This window comes from Anomalospiza imberbis, chromosome 1 (assembly GCF_031753505.1).
Source record: "Anomalospiza imberbis isolate Cuckoo-Finch-1a 21T00152 chromosome 1, ASM3175350v1, whole genome shotgun sequence".
Taxonomy (NCBI): domain Eukaryota; kingdom Metazoa; phylum Chordata; class Aves; order Passeriformes; family Viduidae; genus Anomalospiza; species Anomalospiza imberbis.
In genome coordinates this window covers 150,820,855-150,835,808 of record NC_089681.1, presented here as the reverse complement: position 1 = coordinate 150,835,808, position 14,954 = coordinate 150,820,855, and the positions used below count along the sequence as shown (strand labels likewise).

Sequence of the window (14,954 nt, the reverse complement as noted above, 5' to 3'; positions counted from 1 at the left end):
TTTTCTTATCTTCTACGTGGGCAGGAAGGGTGAGCTCAGATCACACCTTCACAGCACGGTTCAGAAGGTCACGAGTTAGTTAAAGACATTTTAAAGAGTTATTGACCAATAAAACACTGCCAACAAGGACATTTATGTTTTTGATCCAATCTTTAAATATTTCGTCTTACGGTTCCATGCTACAGTGTGAGCTTTCTTAGCCAATCATGTTATGGCACACCAACCCACAGTGCTGCACTCTAAACCTCATTTACCTCTGTAACTACTTTTATTATTTTATTATTAATTTTAATAATTAAATATAAATTATCATTTATTTATCTTAAACCCTAAAACTCTAAACTTTCCTCTTCTCAGCTTAACGTGTCTCTGCTTTAAACTGTAAACCCACATTCTCACTTCTAGCACCTCAGTTTGGAAGACTTTTCCAAGGTCTCAAATCAAATCCTGGGTTTAATTCTAAGCTTTGGCTTAGAGGCTCAAAGTTCTGAGAGTTCCCTGCATTTCGGATTCCAACATCTCTTTTCCTTGGCTTTCCTGACATGCCGGACTGGGACAGGGAAGGGCAGGAAGGTGGAAGAAAAAAAACCAGGAGTGGAAACAGGAATGGTGGGAGCAGGGATGAACGGTTGCCATAGAAACCACTCCTCTTTCTTGACATGCTTCCCTGGTTTTGGATAGTTCCAACCTGGATAAGGCTCCCTGATCCTTTGATTCCGGTGGAAGGTGTCCCTGGCCATGGCAGGGGGTTGGAATGAAATGATCCAACCCAAACCATTCCAGGATTTCGGAATTTCAATCCAAACACCTCATTTCTGATGCTGACACTGAAGTGAGTGCAAGGAAAGAGCTTCTGGAGGAGTTTGGCTTCCTTATTCCAATAGAAAGTGGGAGCATGATCCAGAAGTTTCCATAAATAAGGAGAGTGTTTTACTTTGCCCAAACGAAAAAAAAATCAAAATAAATTGGGATTTGGATAAATCCTTCAATAAAATTCACATGCAGCTGGCAGAAAGAAAAGCTTTGAAAAATCCCCCTCAGCTTCAGAGATTTGGGATTCTCGTGTCATTCCTGGTTTTTCCTGAGCACTCCCTTACCCCATCCAGACCCTTCTGGGATTCATGGGATCCATCCACATGAAAAGGTCTGGTGACCCTCTGGAAAACCCAGTGCATTCTATGGATGTTCAGGAAATACTGGAATACCTGATTTTTTTTTTTTTTTTTTTTTTTTTTTTTTTTTATGGAATCGTGGATTGGTTTCAATCCTCTAAAACTGTCAAGTCCACACTTTAAACCCCAAGTGCCACATGGATAATAAATCCCTCCAGGGAGGGGGCTCCCTGGGCAGTTCCAATCCTTGGCCACCTTTTCCATGAGGAAATTCCTGCTGATGTCCAACCTGAACATCTCCTGGCCATTCCCTCTCTTCCTGTCCCTGTTCCTTGGGAGCAGATCTCAAATTTTCCCCCTGGCTGTCCCCTCCTGTCAGAGCTAGAAGATGCCCCAGGAGCCTCCTTTTCTCCAGGATCCTTGATGGGATTAAGGGAAGAATTCCTGAGGTGAGGGAGAAATTCCTCTTTTCCCATGACAAACACTGAAATTGGGCTGATGGGAAATATTCCCAAAATGTTCATTTCTCCACATAGATTGTATGGAGAGGGATAACTTGGAGTTCTCTGGAGACATCCACGATCCCAACACCAAAATCCGGCTCAGGTGACAATTCCACAAAATCCTGTGGAGTTTGTTTTCCTGCCCATCCACATTCACCCCTCATTCCTTTTCCTTGAGATTACCTTGGAAAAGCCACAAACCTGACTTTGCCCTTCGGAAATTCCCAGAGGTGACAGCAGGACCTTGCTGGGGGCATGCTTTTCATGGATCTGCTTCCCTGGCTTCTGTCCAGGAGGGGTCAGGCAGTTCCTGGTATTCCCGAGGGGGATTTTCCAGGAGCTGCTTAACAGGGGACGGGAATGTCCCACAAATGTCCCACAAGAGCCCGGGACTCAGGTCACTGCTCCCACTGCCGGAGGGCTGAGCCGGCACCATTCCCCCTTTCCAGGTTTTTTCATGGGCTCCACATTCCTGGGCACTGGGGCAGGACGGAGGGAACAGCACAATCCCTTTCCAGGCGGGCTGGGAATGTGTCTAACAAACGCTGAAGCACTCAATTTTTCCTTCTCTTTTCCATGGAAAGCTAATCCGGGGAGAAAACTGGGAGAAACCAGCACCAGGAGCAACTTTATCTGGAAGAATTGCCAAATCCAGGCTTAATTTCCCATCCCAAACAAGCCCAAATTCCTTAAAACTGGGTCTAATATCCCAGACAAGATCCCCTCTAGTGGGAATTCTGGAATATGTGAAGATCCTGGAATTTATTCCTGGTCCTGACTGGGTGATTTTTCCTCCTCCAGGACCAACACCACCTGAATCCAAGGAAATGAGTGATCTTTCCATTATTCCCTGGATTTCTGAGAATTAAATGCAACTATTGGCCTCTGGATTTCCATTTCCACCCAAATCCAGGACAATAAATCTAATTTTCCACTAAAAATTCCTTCCCATGACTGTGCCTTTTCTAAGGCAATTTCTCCATCTGCTGGTGGAAAAGCAACTCCCAAGGTGCTGGAATTACTCCGGGCTGGAATTTTCCACCTTTTTTTTTTTTTACTTCCTGACCTCCATATCCCATTGGAATGGGGAAAACATCGGATTTGGGCTGGGAATTTCTTCCCTCTGTTTTCACTTCAGGAACTGGGATGAGTTTTATGGGCAGGGTGATCCCTGGAAACTCTAGGAATGGATTCCCTGATCTTAGAAATGGATTCTGATCCCAGGAATAGATTCCCTGATCCCAGGAATGAATTCCCTGCATTTCACTCCCATTCTGATAATTCCAAACCCAATTATTCCCAAAGGATAAATTTTTTTTTTTTTTTAACAGAAAAACCCTTTTTTTAAATCAATAAGACATTCCCACAAATCTTTTGGATCTGATCCACAGGATTTGAATATTTGCTTGGAATAAAGGGATTGAGGTGGATTTTAAAGGATTACCCAATCCCAATGAATATTTTATTTCAGATTTTGATTATTTTTAACAAGATAGGGATGGAAGTTGGATGAGGGAGAAGGAATTCCATGGAAAAGAAAAGGAGTAGATTTTCCTCCTGGAAACCTTTGGATCAGGAATAAATTCATTTCTCTTCCCTCTCCAAATGGAGCCACATCCCAAATTTGCAGTGCAATTCCAACTGCAGGACAGGAATCTGAGTTTTCCTGCCCCAATCCCAGCTGGATCCCATCCTGGAGTTTTTAAGGCATAAATATCCCTTCCCATAATTCCCATGGATCTGGCAGATCCCAGGGAGCAAAGCCTGAATACAATGGAAAAAAATTTTTTTGGTCTTGATTCCTGATTAAACAGGGCTTTGAAAAATTTGGATTGGGATGGAAATTCCAAAGAAATACAATCTGTGTATCTGTATTCCCATTTTTCTATCAATGCCATTCCAAGGATGGAGATTTAGGGCTCCGCTGTGTCCAGGGGCAGAATTCCCAATGTTGGAATTCCTGATTCCCCTGGATCATTTTGTTCCCAAACATTCCCATGCTTCTGGACATTATTCCCAACATCTCTCCTTAAGTTTTCCACCTTTTCAGGTGCTCTGGAATTTTGGGACATTTTGGAGCTGAGTAACCTCACCCAGACAGAAAATTCCCTTCATTTTTCCAGGCTTGTTTGCCACCAGGATGAGTTGGGTGGGACAGAAGGGAAAGGAAAATCGGGAAAAGGAAAAGTGGGAAAAATGGGAAATATCTTGGCACTGAGCAATCCGGGTTGGAAAAACTGCTGGAAAAAAATCAATTAAATATCAAATAAATACCATTCCTGGGGATAAAGGATTGGAGGGAATTCTCCCTGTAGAGCAGACAGTTCCAGGATATCCTGAGTTTTAACTATGCCAAGATTTTAAATGTTATCCCCAAAAAAATCCAGAATTAAATCCCCCCAAGCTGGAAATTTTAAGGCAGAAATTGCTGGAATATTCCCAAAACAGCTGGAAAACGCTGCTCCCAATAAATCCACTCCACAGGAATTCCTGGGAAGGGAGGCAATAGCAGCCACATGGAAGTGGAGCAGAATTCCTGGTCTCAGAACTGGCCATCCTCAGCAAAAAATTGGGAAAATGTTGATCAATCTCTTGGAAAAGATGGAATTCCTGGTGTTTCCAGCAGCAATCCTGGGAGAGAGGCACCAGAGAAGGAAGGAAAAATCCCCATGTGTCCAAAAACCTCTTGGAATCCACAGGAGCCACACCTTGGAGAATTCCAGCCTTTGGGATTTTCCCGGAATTTACATAATCCTTAAAATTCTCCACGAGGAGGTGCTGAGTGCCAGGAAATCTTTCTCCAACTTCTCCAGGTCCTCCAGGAGAAGAAATTCAGGATGAATCCCATTCTCCTTTAGTTTATTCCCATATTTATCCAAAGTCCTCATTCCCTTTCCAGCTTCCAGTTCACGTCTATCCCATTCCCACTGGATATTTTTCTTGATTATGTAACCAACTTCCCAGTTTTCCTTCACAGAGCTGAATCCTGGCGGCTCCATCTCCAAATAGGAAGAAATCCATGCATCCAACAGCATCCTACAGGAATATCTGGAAAAGCACATCCTGCTCCAAGTGCTCCTCCTCCAGCAATTTGCCAGAGCATCCCCCAAAAAAATTCCAGCACTGTCCTTCCGAGATGTCACTTCTTCTTTGCAGGAGCTTTGGAATTCCCACCGGCTTTTCCATTGGTTTTGGTGCCTCCGGATTTTCCAGCTTCGCCTTCTTTTTCCCCTTTTTTCCCTTGTTTCTTGTCGTTTGTGTCCTTTCCCTTTTCCCCCTTTTCCTTTTCCCCCTTTTCTCCTTTCCCCCCTTTTTCTTCTTTTCCTCCTTTTTCCCCTTTCTCCCCCTTTTCTCCGTCTTTTTTCTTTGCTCCATCCTTCCCTTCTTTCTTGGATTCTTCCTTCTGTTCCTTCTCCCCGTCCTTTTTCTTGGAGCCTTTGGATCCATCCTTCTTTCCCTGAGCCTTGTCCACTTTTCCAGACACAGTGGGAACTTCTTCCTCTTTTTTTTCTTCTGCAACCTGAGCTGTTTCCAAGGATAGGGGAAAAAAACAAACAAACAAACAAACAGGAAAGGAGTTGACGTGGATTCAACAACCCAGAAACTGTCAAAATTCCAGCTCCCTGCTAGAAATATGGGATAAAGGGAAAATATTCCTACTGGGGATTTTCCCATCCAGCTGATTGCTCCTGGTGAGGTTTTTTTTGGAATTGAGAAGCAGCAAATCCAAGGATTGATGGATACCCTTGGAAAAGAGAAGTCACAGGCAGCCAGGAATCAAAATTCCCTTAATTCCTTGGAGAACCATCTCATCCCATAAGGATTAACTGGAAGGACAAGGATTCAGTGGAAGGACAAGGATTTATTCATGGAATTGTGTTCAGCTCCAGAGGGAGGGCTGGGAATTCCCAGTTTCAGGCATCCCTGAAATTGTGGGATTTGTGCAAATTCCCGTTGTTCAACTCATAATTCTGCATTTTGCTGGTGTAAGACTGAATTTCTCCAAGGAATTCCTAAATTCCTACAATGGTGGGATCTGCCTCTTTCCCATGGATTGAAGCAGCACATTCCAAATTTCGGAAATGCCGTTTTTATGGAATTACAGCTCCCGGAGAGACACAGGAAAGAAGGAAAGAAGTCATCAAAAGGTGTTGAGGAAACAGGAAAAATCCAGGGATGGAGAAGCAGCAAATCCAAGGATTGATGGATTCCCTTGGAAAAGAGAAGCCACAGGCAGCCAGGAATCAAAATTCCCTAAATTCCTTGGAAAACCATCTCATCTTCTTCCTTCAGCACAGGCAGGGAGTGGAGAGGTCTGGACTGGCCGTGGCCAGAGAGAGTGAGGAGATTTTCAGGAGAGCCTATGGAATCAGGAAAGGAGAGTGAGAGCAGTGGAGAAGAAATATTCCAGCAGGAAAAACCGGGAATGTGGAATTCCAACCACTCCAGTTTGATTCCTGGTATTCCCCAGCCCAAGGACAGGCCCTGAAATTAAATTAATTCCCACTGGAAATTTTCAGCATGGAATTCTCCTCCTAACTAAGGAGGGTGAGGGATGGAAATTGATGGGAAAATGGGATACGGTGTCCAGTTGTCCCAGGAAAAGTTTGGACTGAATATTAGGGAAAAAAAATTCCTGCTTGAAAGAGTGATTAAGAATTGGGAAGTGCTGGAATCACCATCCCTGGAAAGGTTCCAAAACCCAAGAGATGTGGAATTTCACAGGATTTTTTAGTAGGATTTGGTTCAAAATAGGATTTGATGGATTTGAGAAGCTTTTCCAAACTTAATTTTGGAATGAAGGAATGATTCCAACTTGAACTGATGGAAAAATTCCCTCTTATCCAAAGGATTTTATCCCAATATCCTGAGTCCACACTGGGAGGGTTGACCTTGGTGGTGGCACCACGGGAGGGACTTTGCACTCCCAGAATCCCAAAAAAAAGCAGCAATTACCTCCAGGAATGTCTGTGAGCTCATTGAAGGACTTTGTGTTGCCAGAATCCCAAAAAATTAGAGGGAATTACCTCTGGGAATGTCACTGAGCTCTTTGAGGGGCTTTGCGCTGCCACAATCCCAAAAAAAAATTGGGAATTACCTCCGGGAATTTCGGTGAGCTCGCCCAGGGGTGGCACCGTGTCCAGTTTGTCTGCGTAGTTTTTGGCTGCCTGGCGCTGGGCGTAGCGAGCCTCGATCTCCTTCCGCGTGCGCGGGATCCGGCACTTGAAGATGCAGCACAGGGTGATAACTGGGAATGGAAAACGTGGAATTCTGGGTGAGGGACTGGGAATGGGAAATGTGGAATTCCGGGTGAGTTATTGGGAGAGAAATGAGGAATTCTGGGTGAGGTACTGGGAATGGGAGAGGGAAACATGGAATTCTGGGTGAGTTATTTGGAATGGAAAACATGGAATTCTGGGTGAGTTCCTGGGAATGGACAGGGAGAAATGAAGATTTAAGTGGGAATGGGAGTGGGAAACATGGAATTCTGGGTGAGTTCCTGGGAATGGGAGAGTGAAATGAGGAATTCTGGGGGAGTTTCTAGGAATGGGAGAGGGGATCAAGGATTTGCATTGGTCACTGGGAATGGGAGGGGGAAACAAGGAATTCTGGGGATAACTGGGAACAGGAGTGGGAAATACGGAATTCTGTGTGAGTCCCTGGGAATGGAAAACATGGAATTCTGGGGAAATGGGAATGGAAAACGTGGAATTCTGGGTGAGTTCCTGGGAGTGGGAAACAAGGAATTCTGGGTGAGGTACTGGGAACGGGAAACATAGAATTCTGGGTGAGTTATTTGGAATGGGAAATGTGGAATTCTGGATGAGTTACTGGGAATAGGAAATGTGGAATTGTGGATGAGTTACTGGGAACAGAAGATGTGGAATTCTGGATGAGTTATTGGGAATGGAAGGTGTGGAATTCTGGGGGAGGTACTGGGAATGGGAAATGTGGAATTCTGGGGGAGTTTGGGAGAGAGAAGTGAAGAATTCCGGGTGAGTACTGGGAATAGGAAATATGGAATTCTGGGCGAGTTACTGGGGGGAGAAACCAGGATTTAAGTGGGAATGGGAGAGGGAATTGAGGATTTCTGGGTGAGTTGCTGGGAATGGCAACGGGAAACAAGGATCTGAGGGAATTCCTGGGAATGGGAGACAGGAACAAGAATTTGCATTGGTCACTGGGAATGGGAGTGGAAACATGGAATTCTGTGTGAGTTATTGGGAATGGGAAATGTGGAATTCTGGAGGAGTTATTGGGAATGGGAGTGGAAACATGGAATTGTGGGGGAGATTGGGAATGGGAAATGTGGAATTGTGGGGGAGTTATTGGGAATGGGAAATGTGGAATTATGGGGGACATATTTGGAATAGGAGAGGGAAATGAAGAATTCTGGGGAGTTCCTGGGAATAGGAGTGGGAACCATGGGAATCTGAGGGAGATCCTGGAAATGGAGAGGAAAATGAGGAATTCTGGGGCTAACTGGGAATGGCATTGGGATAAAAAGAATTCGGGGTGAGTTCCTGGGAATAGGAAATGAGAGTTTGGGTTGGATACTGGGAATGGGAGGAGGAAACACAGGAATCTGGGTGAGGTACTGGGAATGGGAGAGGGAAATGAGGAATTCTGGCTGAGTTCCTGGGAATAGCAGTGGGAAACGAGGATCTGGGGGAATTCCTGAGAATGGGAGATAGGAACAAGAATTTGCACTGGTCACGGGGAATGGGAGTGGGAAATGTGGAATTCCGGGTGAGGGGCTGGGAATGGAAAACCTGGAATTTGGATTTTCCTCCGTCTTTTATGGGATGGTGCCACCTTGTGGGAGTTGGAATCCGCACTTGGATCCGATTTCTGGATTGATTGGATTTATTTTGTTTAAATTTATTAATATTAACGATAATATATACATTAATAGTAACTTATTAAATATTCCATAAATATATAATTAGAACAATTAATCTAAAATAGCTTATTTATTATAATGTTATAGAAATTATTCATAACATAAAAACGTAAATGTTAAATATGTATGATCTAGAAGATATTTATTATGTATAATTACTTATAGTCAATATTTAATATTATATTAAGCAAAATGATAATTAATTACGTCATTATAGAAATATATTATTCCTTATAACATAGAAATATATTTATATTAAATATTTATTTTTATTTAGTATTCATGATTTGTTATTTATAATTATAGTAAACATTTCTGAAATTTTATATTGTTCTAATTAATTATCATAACTTGAATGATAATTAATTGTATAATTATAAAAATATATTAGTATCTGTAACATCGAAATATATGTAGATCAAATAAATATTATTTAATATTTATAGTTTTTATTAATCTATATTAAGTATGTATTATTATTATACATTATATATATTATAATAATATAATAATATATAATTATTATACATTATATATTATAATAATATAATAATAAATAATATATAATATATATATTATTATAGTTATAATTATAAGTAAATATATTATTCTAGAAATATATTTTTATTTATGACATGGAAATATATTCCATTATTATAATTTCACGTATTTAATTAATTATTTTAATATCCTTCTTTAAGAAAATAATAATAATAATAATAATAATAATAATAATAATGTCATTAGATACTTATATTGTTATTAATAACATAGAAATATATTATTCAATAAATTTAGTTTAAATTATTTAATTTCCTTATTAATTATAATAATAGTGAAAATAAAATCATTAATTATAAATGTAATTGCAATCAATTATATCATTATATAAACATTATTATTGTTAATATAGATTTCTGTCATTCCATAAATATAATTGTAATTAATTGTAATACTTTATAATAATAAAATTATTTCTAATTAATAGGTCGTTAATAAAGTAATATTACAATATTAATTTAAATTATATTTACAATCCAGTTACCTTTAAAGCATAAATCCTGTATTTCTATTTTATTTAGATTTATATTTAGTTTTGTTTTAGTTTTGGTTTTACGATTATTTCAATTTTTAAACTTTACATATTTAATTCTATTTTAAATTTTATAGTTCTACATGAATTCTATTTTAAAATGTTACATTTTTGTATAAATTTCTATTTTTTAATTTCCTATTTTGTGTCTGATTTTATTTTTAACTTTTCTATTTATTTCTATTGTTTAATATACCATTTTCATATTTCATTTAAAATAATATATTTGTTAATTTGTATTTAATTGTATTATTTAATTTTCTATTTTTCTACTTATTTTTCTTTTTTAATTTTATACTTTCATATTTATTACTATTTTTAATTCCCTATTTTTATATTTATTTTTAATTCCCTATTTTTCCATTTCATTCCATTTCCCAATTCCCTGTTTTCCATGGATTTTCTCCATCCCAAATCCCATCCCAGGCAGGGATGGGGGCGGAGCTTGGGCCATTCCTGCTTTGCATTCCCACTGGGAAATCCCTCCGGAATTCCCACCCCCAGCTGGGAATTCCAGCCCAGAGGAATTCCCGAATTTCAGGACACCTGAAGGGAATCCAAGAAACTCTGGGGTCACTCCCAGGGAAGGAATTCCCTTGGAAAGAGATTCCAGGTGGGAATCTCCAGTTTAGAGCTGGGACCTCCCTCTGGAATTCCCACTCTCAGCTGGGAATTCCTGCCCAGAGGAAATCCCAAATTTGTGGACACCTGAAGGGAATCCAGGAAACTCACCTGACGCATTCCACGATTCCCAACCCAAGGCATTCGACTATTCCTAACCCAAGGCATTCCATGATTCCCAACCCAAGGCATTCCACGATTCCCAACCCAAGGCATTCCACGATTCCCAAACCAAGGCATTCCACGATTCCTAACCCCAAGCATTCCATGATTCCTAACCCAAGGCATTCCACGATTCCCAACCCAAGGTATTCCATGATTCCCATCCCAATGTATTCTACGATTCCCAACCCACATCATTCCATGATTCCCAGCCGCATCATTCCATGATTCCCAGGCCCACGGCTCCATCCCGGATTGGGGTGGGAATGTGGTGCTGGAGCTGATTCCCATCCCTGGAATGTCTCCAGGTGCTCCTGAGATGAATCCCTGGTGATTCCCACCAGAGAATCCCTCCTTGTGCATTCCAGGGATTCCAGAGAGTGCCCTGGGGGGTTTTCCAGAGGAAAATTCCTTGGAATTCCGGGACTCACTGATGGAAAGGACGAAGAGGGCGAAGATCCCAACCACCTGCCAGAGGCGCAGCCCCCAGATCACCACGGTCTCCGACGTCACCGGATCCGGCTTTTTCTTGGGAGGTGCCGTGGTGGCCTGGGAAAAAGGGAGGGAAAAACCAGCAGGAAAAGATGGATTAGGATGGCAAAATTGCCAAAAATGCTCTGGGAGGTGATGAGAGCACGGGAAATGGTGGAGAGGTTGGTGAGACCTCAAGAATTTGGGAATGTTGGAGGGATTTTCAAGGAATGGGAGCAGGAGGAATCTCCTTTTTCCAGCCATTCCTTGGCTCGCTCTGGAATTCATTTCTCTGCTTTTCCAATGGATTTTAAGGATTGGGATCTCCATCAATGAGGGCCTGAATGAGAAAACTCCTGGAAAAACTCCTGGAAAAATTCCTCCCTTCACTTTTCCAATGAATTTTAATGGAAACACATCCTCGGGATGTTGAAAAGTTGCGGATCCAGGAGGAAGCAGAATGGAATCACAAGGAAATTCTGGGATAAAAAGTTGTGGAATTTTTTAATGGAAAGATAAACTCAGCCTAAACCTAAAGGATGCAAATCCTACTAAATATTCCAAGGGATTTTTAGGGAACACCTTGGAGCAGCAGCTGGAAAACAGCTGGAATACACCCAGTGCCCAAAAAAATTCCCGAATTTTTGGGAAGAGGATTTCTGAGCAATCCTTCTGCAATGAAGTGATCCAGGAGTGTTATCCCGAGCTGGGAATGAAGGATTATTCCCAATTTATCTTTCCAGGATTGGCTTGGATCCAGGATCCAATTCCCAGAGAAATCCCTCCATATCCCATTGTTTGCTGAGCTCCGGGATCAGGAGCAGGGAAGGATTTTTGGGATCAAGCAGGGATATAAGGGCTCATCCTGGGATTTCAGGATTTTGAACTCATCCCAGGATTTTCTGATTCTCTTCCCAAGTTTTGGGAGAATTTCCAGCCCTGGGAATTTTTCTGAAGGCCTGGGAGCCAGCCAAGCTTTTCCTCCATAAAATCCAAGATTTCAAGGAAATTTTGCTTCAAATATTTCCTTGCTTTCTCCTCTTTGTTTTTCCTTATCTTTGGGGGTTTTTGGGAATTTTTTTCAGCTGCCAGAATTCTTTTCCTCTCCAGCTTTTTTTCCTCCTCTGTCTGCTCCAGCCTGGCTGAGCCGGAATCAAATTATTCGGGATAACTCCATTATCCAATTATTTCCAGGAATAAACTCCTCGCAGAGCTTTTGCTTTTCCAGGAAAAAAGAAAAAAAACCTGGAATAAACAAAGCAGATCCAGGAATTCTCGCTCTTTATCCCAGTTTTTGGGGCTTGGGTGTTTTATTTTTGTTTTCTGGGAATTGTCTGGAAGAAAATGGGAAATTTTCCAGCTGGCTGGATTGTCCTTGGGATTCAGGGAAGGATAATTTGGGAATTCTGCGCTGTCAGGAGAAGTTCTGCCTCATTTCTCCCCTTGGGAATGGTTGGACAGCTCGGAAAACCTGGAATTCTTCCTGGAGCAGCAGCCTGGCCCTGGAAAGGATTCCTGGATTTATGGAATGCTCAGGTAGGACGGGATGGGGAAAAGCAGGGATTTGGTTGGGAATGAGAGGCCAGAAATCCTGAAAAAAATCAGGAAAAGGGAAAGGATGAGAGGCTGGAAACCCTGGGATAAAAATATGGGAAAGGAGGGAGAAGAGGCTGGAAATCCTGGGAAAAAAATCAGGATAAGGGCAGGGGTGGGAGGTTTGAAATCCTGGGAAAATGGGAAAGGAGGGATGAGAGGCTGGAAATCCTGGGGAAAATATGGAAAGGGAAATCCTGGAAAAAAAGAGGATAAGGGAAAGGATGAGAGACTGGAAATCCCGGGGGAGAAAAAATATGGAAAAATGAAAAGGGATGAGAGGTTTGAAATCCTGGAAAAAAGTATGGAAAGAGAGGGAGAAGAGGCTGGAGAGGCTGGAAATATTTGGGGAAAAAAATCTGGATAAGGGCAGGGATGAGAGGCCAGGAATCCTGGGGAAAAATATAAGGAAAAGGGAAAGGATGAAAAGTTTGAAATCCTGGGAAATTCTTGGACTTTTCCAGTCCCAGAAATCACAGCTAAATTCTGCTCCAGGAATTCCCAGGCGGAGCAGGGAAAAGGATCCAGAGGGGGAAAAGTGAAAGTTTTTGGGAGCTGGGATTTGTGTTCCAGGCAGGAATTTCGCTCTGGAATCGCAGCCAGGGCTTGGGAGCCGCTCTTCCCTCCCAGATCATTCCTGCATTTTCCATAAATTTGGGAATGCAGAGTCATCCTTATGGAAAGGCTCCTGTGGAGGGGCAGGAATTCAGTGAAATCCCACAATTCCACAGAATTCCACAATTCCATGAAATTCAGGATTACCGGGAATGAGGGAAGGCAGGAGAGGGAAAACCCATCCCAAATATTCCCAAAATTTTCCAAATATTTCATGGGAATATCCGTCAGAAATAGGATTTTTGGGATCAGTTTTGCCCTGCTCCTCAAATCATTGGAAAACCGGGAAAAACACACGATTCCAACCCAAAATTCCCAATTCAGCCTTTCAGGAAACGCCAAATTTCCCCAAAAAACCTCCTTGGATCCACCTTAAATTGCCGGCCGGTTGTTTTCCAGGGAAATCTCCCATTCCCGGCTCTCATTCCCACTTTTCCAGAGGGTTTTTCCAGCGGGATTTTTTAACTCACCTCGATCAGCTGCGCCAGGGAAAGTCGGGATCGGAGCAGGGCGAGGCAGGAAAATCCCAAGAAATCCCAGCCTGGATCCCACGCCATCTTCTCCTCCCGGGATTTTCCACCTCCTGCCGAGCCTGGAATTTTTTGGGATCTCGGGAAAAGTCCCGGCCTGGCTTTTCCAGCGGCGTTGTCCGAGCGGGAGCAGAGCTGGAAGCCGTTAATTAATTAATTAAATTAATGAGGCGGTGTCGATGACGGAGCCCCGGGAGGGGGGATCGGGAGCACCGGGAGCGCTTCCTGCTGCTCCACAGGGAGGAATTCCTGCTGCTCCAGGCTGTTTCCAGGTTTTCTTTCCAGGTTTTTTTCCGGTTTTCCCGGTTTCCTTTCCAGTTTTTTTTTTCAAGTTTGTGGTTTTTTCAAGTTTTCAATTTTTCCCCATTTTTATTCCAAAATTTTTTCAATTTTTATCCGTTTTTTCGGTTTTTTTTCCATTTTTTTCCCATTTTTTCCATTTTTTTTCCATTTTCCCCATTTTTCAATTTTTCCCATGTTTTTCCATTTTTCCCTTTTTTTTCTCCCGTCTTTTTTTCTTCAGTTTTTTCCCCACTTTTTTTCCCCATTTTTTTCCCCATTTTTTCCCCAGTTTTTTTCTTCCCCAGTTTTTTTTCCCCCAGTTTTGTTTTTTTTTTCCGTAGTCCCCCCCGCCCCCATTTTTTTTTCCCCTAGGTTTGGTTTTTTCCCCCAGTTTTTTTTCCAGTTTTTTTTTTTTTTTTCCCCCCCGGCTTTTTAATCCCAGATTTTTTTCACCCAGGCTTTTTTTTTTTTCTTTTCTCCCTTTTTTCCCCAGCTTCCCCCCCTCCCCATTTTCCCCCTGATTTCCCGCCTCCCCTGCTTTTTTTTTTTTTTTTTTTTTCCCAGGTTTTCTTTTCCAAACCTTGTTGCTTTGAGGAGTGAATTTTTTTTTTCTTTAAAAAAAAAAAAAAAAAACAAACAAAAACAAAAACAAAACAACAACCTGGGATTCAAGCCAAGCTGGATGTCTGGAATTCTGGGATTTCAGGGATGTGTTCCAGCACCTGCATTTTGTGGAATTCCTGATTTTTGGGGGATTTAAAGCTCATCCCGTTCTACAGGCAGCAACAGCTCCCAAGATCCCACGGGATATTCCAGGGATATTCCAGCTTTTCTGGGAATTCCATCCCAAAATCCCACAAAACCTTCCCTGATTTCAGAATTTTTGGGATTTTGCGATTTTTGTCCCGGGAGAATCCTGGGATTTCAGGAAGCACAAAAAGGGATCCAGGAGTATTCCAACATTTTTAGGGAATCCGAGAGAATTCCAGGATCAAACCATTCCCATGAGGAAGGAAAATTCCAGCAGCTCCAAGGTTTAATCACGGATCAGCCCAGGAATATTCCAGC

General features: G+C 42.0%; 1 protein-coding gene across 2 annotated transcripts; it reads right to left on the bottom strand.

Moving 5' to 3' along the window:
* Positions 1-4,482: 4,482 nt before the first annotated feature.
* On the bottom strand, positions 4,483-13,911 carry TMIE (transmembrane inner ear). 2 transcript variants are annotated; one of them, XM_068176350.1, is made up of 4 exons: positions 13,545-13,903; positions 10,827-10,944; positions 6,714-6,863; positions 4,483-5,140 (listed from the first exon to the last, which is right to left on the bottom strand). In XM_068176350.1, the coding sequence occupies exons 1-4, from the start codon at positions 13,629-13,631 to the stop codon at positions 4,755-4,757; spliced, it is 741 nt and encodes a 246-aa protein (XP_068032451.1). In that variant the 5' UTR covers positions 13,632-13,903; the 3' UTR covers positions 4,483-4,754. The 2 variants fall into 2 exon arrangements, with proteins under 2 accessions (XP_068032451.1, XP_068032460.1); XM_068176359.1 differs by lacking the exon at positions 4,483-5,140 and adding an exon at positions 5,170-5,976 and having other exon boundaries at positions 13,545-13,911.
* Positions 13,912-14,954: the final 1,043 nt, after the last annotated feature.

What these genes read in the sequence shown, in the direction of transcription:
- TMIE (XM_068176350.1), bottom strand. Translation starts at nt 13,631, where the DNA reads ATGGCGTGGGATCCAGGCTGGGATTTCTTGGGATTTTCCTGCCTCGCC. An exon ending in CCCTGGCGCAGCTGATCGAG is followed by an intron (nt 10,945 to 13,544) that starts GTGAGTTAAAAA and finishes CCTTTTTCCCAG; the next exon opens with GCCACCACGGCACCTCCCAA. An exon ending in CCTCTTCGTCCTTTCCATCA is followed by an intron (nt 6,864 to 10,826) that starts GTGAGTCCCGGA and finishes TTCCATTCCCAG; the next exon opens with TTATCACCCTGTGCTGCATC.